The following is a 13,798-nucleotide window of genomic DNA, read 5'->3' as shown; positions in this document are numbered from 1 at the left end:
CATCAGGGGTCTCAGGCCCAAGGAAGGAATCTCACCCAAAATATGTTTAAAACACTGGCATAGTGTTGTTATTTTTTTAATTTTTGAATTTGAATAACTTTAGGTAGAGCATATACTCCAGTTGTATTACAACCACCACTATTGTCAGTTGGCTTATAAAGATCCACCTAGTTTACTTGTTTCTGTTACGTGACTGGCCTATAGGTATTTGAATTTAGACAGGTTCAGATATTGTTAGAATGATTTCAAATGCACCAAAACCTGGGTATCTAACTTGTATGTGGTCCATGGCACTAATGTGAGAGAAATAGCAAACTGTTTACCCGTTGCTGCCATCATCTAATTGTTATCAGGTGTCAGTAAGCTCGCATTAATTTGTCATAGAAACTGAATTGACTGTTTGATGTACTTATCTTTGTATTTAAATGTTTCATTTAGTCTGCTTGTTACAGATTCAGTTATAATGGCAACAGTTTTTCCTGGTGTTTGAATAAGTTAATGTATAAAACTAATATCAGACTTTATTACCTATGTGGAAAATCAGTATTTGTATGTTTTTACTAAAATTCCTTAGTGTGATATTAAGGTGTGAATTTTAAAGACATTATTCATCTAGAAATAATTACATATTTATCAGAGTGCCTACTGTTTCTCATAGTTAAAATCCAATCATAATAAAAGAAACATAGTGACTCCTATTTCTCAATGAAAAATGTAGATAGAATATCATGATTTGTCATAGACACTTTTTTAGTGTCTTTTTTTTTCTTAACAGACTTTGCTTCGCCCTCTTCAAGCTTTATGCTCTTTTCAACTTCAGCATGGTGCCCAAATTCGCCTCAGCAAGGAACACCTTCTGAAAAATGGATTATATACTAAACCAATGCCAAAGAACAAACGCAAACTCAGGAAAATGGAATTGTTAATGAATAGCGTTAAAATTTAGTACAGTTATTCTTTTGGTGCTAGCTTACCTGTCTTCATCTAACAATACCAAGTTAAGTTTTCATATAGTTTAGGTCTGTAGGTTTTTGACTTGCTGAAGAATGAGAATTGCATACTAATCTTACCCAGAAGAAGGAAGTAAACCAAATATTCATAAAAACAAATAAACAAAAATTCACTGGCTCACTGAAAAGCAGGATTTCATATTGTACTTGTTTTTAAAAATGTGCCTCTAATACATGTTTTCAAACCCAAAATTAAAATGTGATTCGTTGTTGAGATGGGTTAGAAATTCTTACTTGTAAAATAGAAGGAAATTGTCGTAGTGGATTGGAACGGTGTTGTTTCCATTAGTGTTTATACATAATTAGGTGTAGACCAATAATATAAGATACCTACATTGGTTTGCAGTCCTAACTGTATAGTTTGAAGTAAGTAGCAAAAGAAAATATAATTACCAAGTTTTATTATTTTGTAAAATAGTATAAAGGAATAAGGAAACTTTAAATATTATTTAGGGGCTAAATTTGAACTCAGCTAATATGATTTAAGTGCTCTATTAATTGCCCTGATTTTTAAAGAGGTGCATGTAATTTTGAAATAGCAGACATTTTCATTTGTAATCACTCTGGATAAATTTGTATTTTTCAATGTTCATTGAACAGGCTGATTGACTTTGGTAAACTTATTTTATTGATGTTTTCATATGGAAAATAATAAGTGGAATATGATACAACTGTTATTTTCGGAACATATTTCTTTAGGGCTATTTAAGATAACCTTTTTAATGGGCAAAAACTTTGAATTTGAGAGAAAAAATTCCTCCTGCTTTGTGGAAAAATATTTGCTGGGATTTTGTATGGAATAAGAGACATGTATGTAACATATATTTATATGCAGCCTAAGTCTACTGCAATTATGTACACATCTTGGCAAGAAGAGGGGATTTTGTTTAGTCTTTGTTTATGACTTCTAGAGTTTCTGTATCTGGTGTTAAGTTGTAAGGAAAAACTAAACATGCAATTTAAAGGTAAACTTGGTAACTATTTATAGAGCATATACCAATGATTATTTCCCACAGTTTTCATGCTCGTTTGTTTATTATTTACTTGGATTAGACTCATTAAAAGCTATAATGCTGGTCACAATTAGAATGCTAATATTTGGGGAAACTATGCAGAAAATATTTTGAAGTATTAAAAGTTAGAGTGCTAGCTTCTATTGTTGATTTATTTTTGGATTTAAAAACAAATTAGGGCTGGGCCCGTTTGCTCACACCTGTAATCCCAGCACTTTGGGAGGCTGAGATGTGAGAATTGCTTGAGCCCAGGAGTTTGAGACTAGCTTTGGCAATATGGTGAGACCCCATCTCCATACAAAATTTCTTAAAAAAATAATTAGCTGGATGTGGTGGTGTGTACCTGTAGTCCTAGCTACTTAGGAGGCTGAGGTGGGAGGATCACTTGAGTGTAGGAGATGAAGGCTTCGAGGAGCTATGTTCATTCTACTGTACTGCAGCCTGGGCTACAGAGTGAGACCTGTCTAAAATAAATAAATGAATGAATGAATGAATGAATGCCTGGGCTACAGAGTGAGACTTATCTAAAATAAATAAATAAATAAACAAACTGATTTACAATATAAAGCACCTAATATCAAATGATTATTTGGTGTACTGGAAAAGAAACAGCATATAATGTATAATAGTTTCTTTTTGGGGCTAATTTTTCACATTGATATTAAACTTTATGAGTTTCTTTTAGCTGTTATTATTATTATTATTATTTTTGAGACAGAGCCTCACTCTGTAGCCCAGGCTGGAGTGCGGTGGCGCTATCTCGCTCGGCTCACTGCAAGCTCCACCTCCCAGGTTCACGCCATTCTCCTGCCTCAGCCTCCTGAGTAGCTGAGACTACAGGCACCCGCCACGACACCCGGCTAATTTTTTGTATTTTTAGTACAGACGGAGTTTCACCATGTTAGCCAGAATGGTCTTGATCTCCTGACCTCATGATCCACCCGCCTCGGCCTCCCAAAGTGCTGGGATTACAGGCGTGAACCACCGTGCCCGGCCGTCATTATTACTTTTTAAAAAGAAAACTCCCCCTACCCCATAATATACCATTTTATATCTCAAAATTTTACTTTGTTGATTTTTAAGAGTAACTGCTATTTTTATCTTTTAAATAAAACATTTTAGAGTAGTTTTGAAGACTTAAAAAGCTTAAAATTTAGTGTTCTTGGAAATGTATAAAGTTTTCTTGAAGTATGAATAGTTTTCCAAATTATTTTACTGACCTGTTAACTCACTTCACTTGTTTTTTACTTATTTTTTTTCCTGACCTCCTAACAAGGTGAGTCCATTTAATCATCTGTGGTATAAAATGCTTCTCTAGTCACCTGTTCTCATTAAATAGTTGTAAGTAAGTTTTGTTTTTTTTTTTTTTTTTGAGACGGAGTCTTGCTCTGCCGCCCAGGCTGGAGTGCAGTGGCCAGATTTCAGCTCACTGCAAGCTCCGCCTCCCAGGTTCACGCCATTCTCCTGCCTCAGCCTCCCGAGTAGCTGGAACTACAGGAGCCCGCCACCTCGCCCGGCTAGTTTTTTGTATTTTTTAGTAGAGACGGGGTTTCACCGTGTTAGCCAGGATGGTCTGGATCTCCTGACCTTGTGATCCGCCCGTCTCGGCCTCCCAAAGTGCTGAGATTACAGGCTTGAGCCACCGCGCCCGGTCTGTAAGTAAGTTTTAAAAGCCATTATTTTAATTACTAAAAGTTGTCAAGTATGTAGTATTATGTGAGTATTTTAACTGAAAAATTAATCAGGCTTTTAAAAATTACTATTTTATTAGTTGGATTTAAATTCAGATTCTTTATATTTACTTGATTTTCCTGGAAGTTCCAAGTTTTATGAATTTGTAGCTGATAATAGGCATTACTTGTTTACCCCATCTGCACTTTGATGTGGTGTAGATGGTTTTGTGAGTTATTTGAATCATGTAACTCAGAGAATAGTATTTCCTTATACATAAAGTGACCTAACTTTTAATCAGCTCATTTATAGTATGTTGAAAATCACTGTGTGTAATGAGAGGTATTGAGAGTTTCTTGCACATGAGTATAAAGGGTTGAGAACTAGATTAGACAAAGTAGTAAGTCACAGTGCATGGCAACTTTCTGCAGGTTGGAATTACAAGACTTCTTATGTGGAATAGGAGAATTCTATTGGGAAAAAATTATTTTCTCTGACTTTAGGACTCCAGAGACACTTTTCTTAGTCATGACCAGTAATATTTTTCAAAGATTTTGGAAGGAATAAGCTCCTCACTATACCACCAGTTCGTGATTTATTTATTTATATATTTTAGAGACAGGGCCTCCTTCTGTCACCCAGTTTGGAGTGCAGTGGTGTAATCATAGCTTACTGCAGCCTCAAACTCCTGGGCTCGTGTTCCTCCCGCCTCAGCCTCCCAAGTGGCTAGAACCTCAGCCCCATGCCACCACACTCAGCTAATTTTAAATTTTACTAATTTCATTTAATTTTTGTGGAGATGGGGGTCTCGCTGTGTTGTTTAGGCTGGTCCTGAACTCCTGGCCTCAAGCGATCCTTCTGCCTTGGCCTCTCAGCAAATTATATAGAAGAGCACTTCTGTATAATTTATTGTTTCTTCATCACATGTTTTCAACTGTTGCCCTAAATAGGTTTAAAAATGTGATCACGTTATTAGAAAATCCTTTCCATTGAATTTCAGGGATGCTGAATTTCAGGGAGCTAAATTGTTCACCCTTGTATGTAATTGTTACTGGTTCAGAAGTAAATTTTATTGATGCTACAAGTAAAAAATTAGATCCGACTTAGTAAACTCAAAAGTTTTATATAACTATATTTTACTATGTAGATGTATTTCTTTAAAATAGGTATGGATCGATATTTTTATGAATAAATAATATTGCATTGTAGATGGAATGAAACTTTGCATTTAATTTGCCCCATAAGTAGGCTTTTTGTAGAATGAATTACTATCTCCTAAATTGTCCAATCTAAATTTTTATTGGCTACATTAACTTAAAGCATATTCTCTCTCTTTTCTCGTCACACTTTTTTCCTTCTTCCCAGGGTCTTCCTCTCCCTCTTTCATCACCTACATTGTCCCCCTTCCTTTTCTACTATTCTTATCGTATGTACTAGCTGTTGTTATTTATACAAATACTCATATATCCTTGCATAGCATGCTTTTAAACAAAAGATACTGTAGTGATCCTAACAGTTTACAATTTTATATTTAAAAATTATTCAGGATATCTAGAAATCCCTGACTTTTTACACCATGCTGATCACTTGGCTCCTGTCTTAGTCCATTCTGGCTGCTATCTCAGAATACCAGAGACTGGGTAGCTTATAAACAACAGAAATTTATTTCTCCTAAATCTGGAAGCTGGGAAATACAGTATCAAGGTGCCAGCAGATTTGGTGTCTGGTGAGGGGCCCACTCACTGGTTCATGGATGGTGCGTTCTAGCTGTGTCTTCACCTAGTGGAAGGGTCGAGCTAGCTCTCTGGGACCCTTGTGACCTAATCATCCCCCAAAGGTTCCACTTCGTAATACTATACCTTGGGAATTAAGGTTTCAACATGTGAGTTTTGTGGGGACACAGACATTCAGATCATAGCAACTCCTGTACTCTACTAAAAAGCATATTAGATAAATAAGTAATCGTCTTTCAATTTTTAAGAATTATTCACTTGAGCCGAGCATGGTGGTTCATGTCTGTAATTCCAGCACTTTGGGAGGCCGAGGAGGATGAATCACGAGGTCAAGAGTTCAAGACCAGCCTGGCCAAGATGGTGAAACCTCGTCTCTACAAAAAATACAAAAATTAGCCAGGCATAGTGGCAGGCAGGCACCTGTAATCCCAGCTTCAGGAGGCTGAGGCAGAGAATTGCTTGAACCTGGGAGGCAGAGGTTGCAGTGAGCTGAGATGTGCCACTGTACTCTAGCTTGGGTGGCGAGGGAGCCAACATCTCAAAAAAAAAAAAAAAAAATTCACTTGAACTAACAACGTAAGAATTATTTTTAAAAGAAACTTTTTAATGTAAGTTTTTTAAAAAACCATTATTTAGGCCGGGCGCGGTGGCTTAGGCAGGCGGATCACGAGGTCAGGAGATCGAGACCATCCTGGCTAACACAGTGAAACCCCGTCTCTACTAAAAATACAAAAAAATTAGCCAGGCGTGGTGGCGGGCGCCTGTAGTCCCAGCTACCCGGGAGGCTGAGACAGGAGAATGGCGTGAACCTGGGAGGTGGAGCTTGCAGTAAGCCGAGATCGCGCCACTGCACTCCAGCCTGGGCGACAGAGCGAGACTCCGTCTCAAAAAACAAAACAAAACAAAACAAAACAAACCATTATTTGAATAAGAAATTATACTATAAGACTGTTATTGTTACTTAGAATTATATTAAACAATGAAAACATTTTTAAAAAGTGTACCTGCCTCAGGATTATTTTCATTACAGAGTACTCCTTACTGATTTTGTATACAAATATCATTTACTCATTTCTGCCTCCAAATGTGTTATTTGCAAGGGGAAAATTTCTTGATTTTTTTGTATATAAATGTAATTTTATGGGAAATAGTTGTTAGGAAAACTGGCAATGATTTACAATATGATCATTAAATTTTATAAACTTATTGTTTAGTATTTTAGCTTTATTAAATAGCTTTATTTCTAAAGTTGCCTCTTAGTAAAATCAATGAAGAAATATTTTTAAATGAACGTGATTTTGAGTCTAAAATGTAAACTTCCCTTTTTTTCCATTTCTAGAATTGTCTATAGTTATTTAAAGGAAACCAATGTTTTGGCATCATATTTTAATACTTACTTTTTTGGCAACTCTCCGAACTCTTGCACATTCAAATTCTATGTGGCAAACTATCATAGATAGTTTTATCCAAGACATATATGGTATCCTATAAAAAAAATAATCCACTTAGTGAATAAGGTAAAAGTAAAGATTAGTAGACATAATGAGTATCTTTAAAGTAAAATACATCATTAACAAAGTGACTAATTCTTTAATTTGTAAAGTGTTTAGTAAGTTAAAGTAGGGAAAATGAATTATAGTGTCACTTTTTGACTTTTCACTTGTGCTAATTGATTTCATTTCTTTAAAGAGTATTGGTCATCATTTAGCTTAGTTCATTAATATCTTTGCTGATGGGATATAGTAATAGTTTACTTAGAACTAAACATCTGTGGTTTCTAGTATCTAATAGTAAATTCCTAATATAATGCTAAATGTCATTTTCACTTAAAAATAGTTAAATCACTAATAATTTTTTGTTGTATGCTCTTACTATTAATTGTTAATAAGAAAAGTTATTTGAATTGTTTTTAAAAATGTGATTGCCATAGTTTTTCATTGATGGCTCTCATTAATCCCATTATTAAAATATAATAAATATTTAATTTGAAATATATGAATTATATCTTGTATTTAGAAGCAAAGAGCAGAGTCTGTTAATATTATCTCCCCATGCATGTACTGTTAATTTGGATAATAAATATAATATGTTAGCAGTGAAATAAGGTTAGATTTCCATAAAATATCAGGTTTTACTATATATTAGCATTTTCTGTAACTTCTGTCTTTTATGTTTAGGAGATAGATTTTAGTTTCTTTAGTAATTCGCAGTAATTAGCCCAATAAGCCATACATTTATTCAATAGATATTTTAATTAGCACTTACTAGGTGCCAGGCATGATTTTAGGTATTAGAGAATACAGTGATGTAGAAGACAGAATTTCTGCGTTAAAGAAGTTGAAGTTCTGATGGTTGAGCATAATAAAACAATTTCAGATGTCGATAACTGATATGAAAGTGCTCCTATAGTAGAGAGCATAATGAAACTTTAGTCACAGTAGTTGGGAAAAGCCTTGCTGGAGGAGGTGACTTTTCAGAGAAATAATAGATCAAAGGAATCAATCATCAATATTGTGATGTTCACTTTATTGTCATGGTCTGGAACTGAACCCACAGTATCTCTAAGGTATGCCTGTATTAGAAGGTAAGTTTAAAATAAGTGATCTACTGTGGTTTGAATGTCCCCTCATGGCTGGGTTGGTACCATTATGAAAGGGTGAGTTTGTTCCCCTGTTAGGCTCTTGCCCTTTTGCTTTCCATCATGGGATAATGCAGCAAGAAGGCACTCACAAGATGCCAACTCCTCAATCTTGGACTTCCCAGCCTCCAGAGCTGTGATGAAAATAAATTTCTGTTCTTTATAAACTACCCAGTTTGTGGTATTCTGTTACAGCAGCACAGAATAGACCTTATAAGAAATGGTCTATGCTTTGGCCTTGTCTTAGGGTTTAGTCTGGGAAACAGAACCAATATGAGTGTTATGGAAAAGGGATTTACTGTAGGTATTAGACCTTACACAATTATGAGTGGAACTAGGAAAGTGAAGATCCAAAAAGAGGGAATTAGAGGATCAGAAAAGGAGTCACTACTCAGTCCTCCTGAAGCACTGGCATAGGTGAGCAAGTGAGATCTTAAAGGAAATTTCTGAGAAGCCAAGCACTTTTGGCCACCAAAGTGGGAATGTGAGGAGAATTTGCCTCAGAATAGCTACTGTCTCTGTAGGTTCCCGTCAAGATGTCTGCTAGTGGGCCTAGTGCTGCTCTTGGTCAGGTGGACTAGCAGGCAGGAACAAGAGGAAAGGAGAGTCAGAACAAGCTGGAAACTGCTGGACTGCTTTACATTTGTCTAACACCTTATCTGACCTTCAGAAAATAATGGCCATTTCTTTTACTTCCACCTTCCAAATCTCAAGCAACTTCCTCTTCAGGCCAACCCTAACTGGGATGCATACAGGAAATAGAATTCTGGGAAATAACGTTCCTAGTTTAACCATGTTGTGACAATACAGTGACCACACACAGTTCACCTTTTGCTTGGCCTTCACACACTCTTTTTAACTTTACTTCCAAATAAGGAAAATAGCAAAATGCTTCTGTCTACCATGATGTAGGTATCTATGGAACAACTGAAAACATGCTATCTTCTCCCTGGGAAAGGATATACAAGAGGAAGAAAGAAATGGCATCCAAATAGAAAGGAAGAAGTCAAATTATCCTTGCAGATGATATGATCTTGTATTTGGAAAAAACTATATACTCCACTAAAAGACTATTAGAATTTATCAACAGATTCAGTCAAGTTGCAGGATACAAAATCAAAATACAAAAATCAGTAGCAATTTTGTAAGCCAACTGCAAACAATCTGAAAAATCAAGAAAGGAGTCCCATTTACAATAGTGACAAATAAAATTAAATACCTGAGAATTAACCACAGAAGTGAAAGATTTCTACAATGAAAACTATAAAACATTGGTGAGGGAGATTGAAGAGTACACAAAGAAATGGAAAAATATTCCATGTTTATGGACTGGAAGAATCAATATTGTTAAAATGCCTATACTACTCAATCTATAGATTCAATGCAATTGCTATCCTAATACCAATGACATTTTTCACAGAAATAGAAAAAAAAAATCTAAAATCCACCTGGCACCATGAAAGCCCCAAATAGCCTTAGCAATTGTGAGCAGAAAAAAATGAAGCTAGAAGCATCATACCACCAGGCTTCAAGATATACTACAAATCTATAGTAACCAAATCAGCATGGTACTGACATGAAAACAGACACATAGACCAATGGAACAGAGTAGAGAATATACAAATCCATGCATTTACTGCCAACTCACTGTCAATGAAGGCACCAAGAACATACATTAGGGAAAACAATGAGAAGTCACTAAATGGTGCTGGGATAACTGAATGTCTGTATGCCAAAGAGTGAAACTAGATCCCTGTGTCTCACCACATATAAAAAAATCAAAGTGGATTAAAACGTAGTTCTAAGACCTGACACTATGAATGTTTTGTTTTTTGTAGAAACAACATATCAAGAGTTTGAGACAAGCCTTGCTATGTTGCCAAGGCTTGTCTTGAACTCTCAGCCTCAAGCAGTCCTACCTTGGCCTCCCAAAGTGCTGGAATTACTTACAGACCTCACACTATAAAACTAATAGAAGAAAACTTTGAGAAAACACTTCAGGACATTTGTTGGGGCAAACGTTTTTGGAGTAAGACCTCAAAAGCACAGGCAACAGAAGGAAAAATCGACAAATGGGATTGCAGTAAGCTAAAAAGCTTCTGTACATCAGAGTAATCAACAGAGTGAAGAAACAACCTATAGAATGGAAGAAAATATTTGCAAACTACTCATCTGAGAAGAGCTTGATAACCAGAATATATACAGAGCTCAAACAACTTAATAGCAAAAAATTATAATTCAATTACTAAATGGGCAAAATAACTATGAATAGACATTTCACAAAAGAAGATATACAGATGGCCAGCAGGTAAATGAAAAAAAGCTCAACATCACTAATCAGGGAAATGGAAATGGAAACCACAATGAGATATTATCTCAGCCCAGTTAAAATGACTATTATTGAAAAGACTAAAAATAACAAATGCTGGCAAGGATGTAGAGGAAGTGGAACACTAGCTAGTATACTATTGGTTAGAATGAATATTAGTATCCTCGTGGTATTCTCAGTGGTTCCTGTGGGCAGGAGTGGACTTCCCACAAAGACTCTCAAACCATTGGGGAGATTGTATGTTCACCTCAAATTTTTTGGAAATCATGAGTCTAGGGAAATTTTTTGTGAGTGTTGTTATACAGGATTTGGGGAGAGGGCTGCACAATCCGAAATGGTGGTTTCTCTTACTGATCATGGCCTCTCTCCATTCTGTGGGCCCAGGGAGTTTCTCTGCTCCTCCCATAAGTTCTTGTTAATTTAGAGTGGTATTCTTGTCTCTGAATAGTTTCTGCTTCGTTTTTTTGAGAGGAGTGATGCTGGGGGATCTTCTATTTTGCCATTTTGCTGATGCCACTCTTCCATTAAATTTTATCACAGGACACATGAGAACTGAGAAACACAGTAGAGGATCTCCTTCATTCTAGACATACTTTTTCTCTCTCACATTTTGTATTTTGCAACCCAGTTGCCCTTGATAGTGATTATGTTACCTCAGTCAGTACTATAACCCTCCTCTTATTTGCTTGTTGGTTTTCTGCCGTGAGGAACTGAAATGGCTAGGTGGAAGTCTCAGCTTCCAGTTTAGTGGAACCACTGTTGTATGCCCTGATGGAAGCATCCCTCCTTGGGAACTAAGATATCTAAACCAGTTGGCCTTAGAATTGCAAGGACAGGAAACAAAAATTTTGCTAGTTTATCTTTGGGGTTAAGGGTTAAGGAGGAGTCATTCCCACCTCTACCCCTGTGATTCCTAGAGCCATGGATCCTAGCAATTGGAGAAATGGTACCATATTTTTGTTGCTGATTCAGGACATGTACCACCTTCTGGAGGACATTATCTCAGCCATACAGTTATCCTACTGTGCTGTAACTGAATTTTCAAATGATTTCATTATTTTATTTTATCAGGCCATCTGCTTCAGGGTGATGGGAAATGTGGTAATACCAGTGAGTTCCATAAGCAAGAGCCCATTGCCAGATTTCATTTGCTACAAAAGAAGTTTCCTGGTCAGTAACAATGCTATGTGGAATATCACAGTAGTGAATATGTGTTTCTCTGAAGTCCACAGATGGTTGTTTTGGCAGAAGCATTGCAGGCAGAGAAGACAAATTTATGTCCATGGTAAATGTCTGTTTCAGTGAGAAGAAAGCACTGAGCTTCCTGTGATGGAAGTAGTCCAGTATAATCAACCTGGCACTAAGTGACTGGCTGAACTAGTCATGGAATGGTATGGAGTTAAATGTTGGTCTCTGTTATTGGCATTTTGGGTACTCAGCAGTGATGGTAGTTAGATCAACCTTGGGAAATGAAAATCCATGTTGCTGAGCCCATGTGTAATTTATATCCTTGTCTTTATGGTCACTTTGTTCATGGGCCAATTGGGCAAGGGCATGCGTGGCTGGGGAAAAAGACTAACAGCCATAGATGGTGTCATCTTGTCCACCTGATTATTAAGATCCTCCTCTACTGAAGTTGCTCTTTGGCAGTTATTTACATGACTCACAAATATCATCGCACGTAGATATCTACTACTTTGTAAGAAACCACCTCAAACTTAATGCTTTAAAGCAACCACCATTTATTTGCTCATTATTTTGATAGCTGTATTGTGCTCAGTTGGACTAGTCTCAAGTATGCTTTTCCTCTCCTAGTGTTATGAGATTGCTCTTACAGCTGTAGTCATATGAAGACTTGACTAGAGCTAGATGATCCAAGATGGCTTCATTTACATGTCTTTTGCTTCAGCTGTAATGGCTGAAACAGGCTCTCTTGGCCTTTTTCCATGTGACCTATGGAACAGCATGGCCAGACTACTTGACATGGTGCCTCAGGCCCCCAAGGGAATGAAAGCAGAAGCTTCCAGCCCTCTTGTAGCTGAGGTCTTGGAATTCACACAACGTAATTCCTACTATATTCTAGCAGCTGATAGAAGTTATGAGGGGATCTGAGTTTCAAACAAGGATATAAAGTCGATCTCTTGACAAAAAGACTGGCATACACATATGGGAATGGTAGGAATTCTTGGCAGCTATTTTTGCAGACAGCTTACCTCAGTTTGCCTTTGGAGCAACAATTCACATCCTTCCATATTCAAGACTCACTAATTCCTTTCCGTGATCCCAAAAAGACTCATGTAATTATGGCATCAGCTCAAAATCCATGATATCTGGATCTATATTAATCCTAGCAGTGGATAAGGTTCATGAGGTGTGGCTTCTGTTGATTTTGACACCGGTTCTCTTTTGAAAGTTATAAATCTTCTCCCACTGTGACTATATTTTGAGAATAGTATATATTCTAGAGTAAATTTAATTGTAACGTTATCAACCGTATCAATGTAAGTTGTGCTTTTGGTCTTAAGAATTTATTCTCTATCACATTATTCAACTTATGAACAAATGTAAATTGCCTCATAATATGTAGCTTATCTTTATTCCATAACAACAGTACTCTAGAAAGTCTACCACACTAAAAAATTATATTGTCTAGCATCTTTTGCAGCTGGGTATGGATGATATAAAAAAGAAAGTTGTTGGGTGGGACTTCCAGCAAAATTCTGTAAAGACGTACACACATATTTCTTATTAAAAATAGCCAGCACTCCCTGGAGAAATAGCTAATTCTAGGACTGGAGTAGAGAATGTACATGAATAAACCTGGAATATCTTGTTATAGCAGAAGTTTCAAAAGTGTTTTTAAGGCCAGGCGCAGTGGCTTATGCCTGTAATCGCAGCACTTTGTGAGGCTGAGGTGAGTGGATCACAAGGTCAGGAGATCGAGACCATCCTGGATAACATGATGAAATCCCGTCTCTACTAAAAATGTGAAAAATTAGCCTGGTGTGGTGGTGTGTGCCTATAGTCCCAGCTACTTGGGAGGCTGAGGCAGGAGAAACACTTGAATGTGGGAGGTGGAGGTTTCAGTGAGCTGAGATCGCACCACTGCACTTCAACTGGGCAACAGAGTGAGACTCCATCTAAAAAAAAAAAAAGTTTTAAAAATAAAAGATGATTCTGAAAAGGTACGATGCAATTCAGTAAGAGAGGATAGTCTTTTCAACAAATAATGCCAGAACAATTTAATACACACATGTAACTTCTATGTAAACATCATATTTTATACAGAAGTCAACTGTAAATGAATCCTAGACATCAATGTAAGACCTCAAACTATAAAATTTTTAAAAGAAAACAGAGAAAATCTTTGTGACCTTATATTTGTCTAAAATGTCTCAGATGCA

General features: G+C 36.5%; 1 protein-coding gene across 3 annotated transcripts in view; it reads left to right on the top strand.

The window, feature by feature from the left end:
- The window catches only part of DTWD2 (DTW domain containing 2), a 207,070-nt gene that overhangs the window by 156,088 nt on the left and 37,184 nt on the right, over positions 1–13,798 (top strand). For 2 of the 3 annotated variants that reach the window (XM_045394134.3, XM_015451411.4), the window contains one exon: positions 776–2,513. The exons of the other annotated variant lie outside the window; for it this stretch is intronic. In XM_045394134.3, the coding sequence (XP_045250069.1) occupies positions 776–946 (171 nt within the window). In that variant the 3' untranslated portion in view covers positions 947–2,513. Of the gene's footprint in view, positions 1–775; positions 2,514–13,798 lie in introns of those variants that run through there. 3 annotated transcript variants of the gene reach the window in all.

Source organism: Macaca fascicularis, chromosome 6, assembly GCF_037993035.2.
Source record: "Macaca fascicularis isolate 582-1 chromosome 6, T2T-MFA8v1.1".
NCBI lineage: Eukaryota > Metazoa > Chordata > Mammalia > Primates > Cercopithecidae > Macaca > Macaca fascicularis.
Note: the sequence above shows the minus strand (reverse complement) of the source record. Positions and strands in the feature narration are given on the sequence as shown.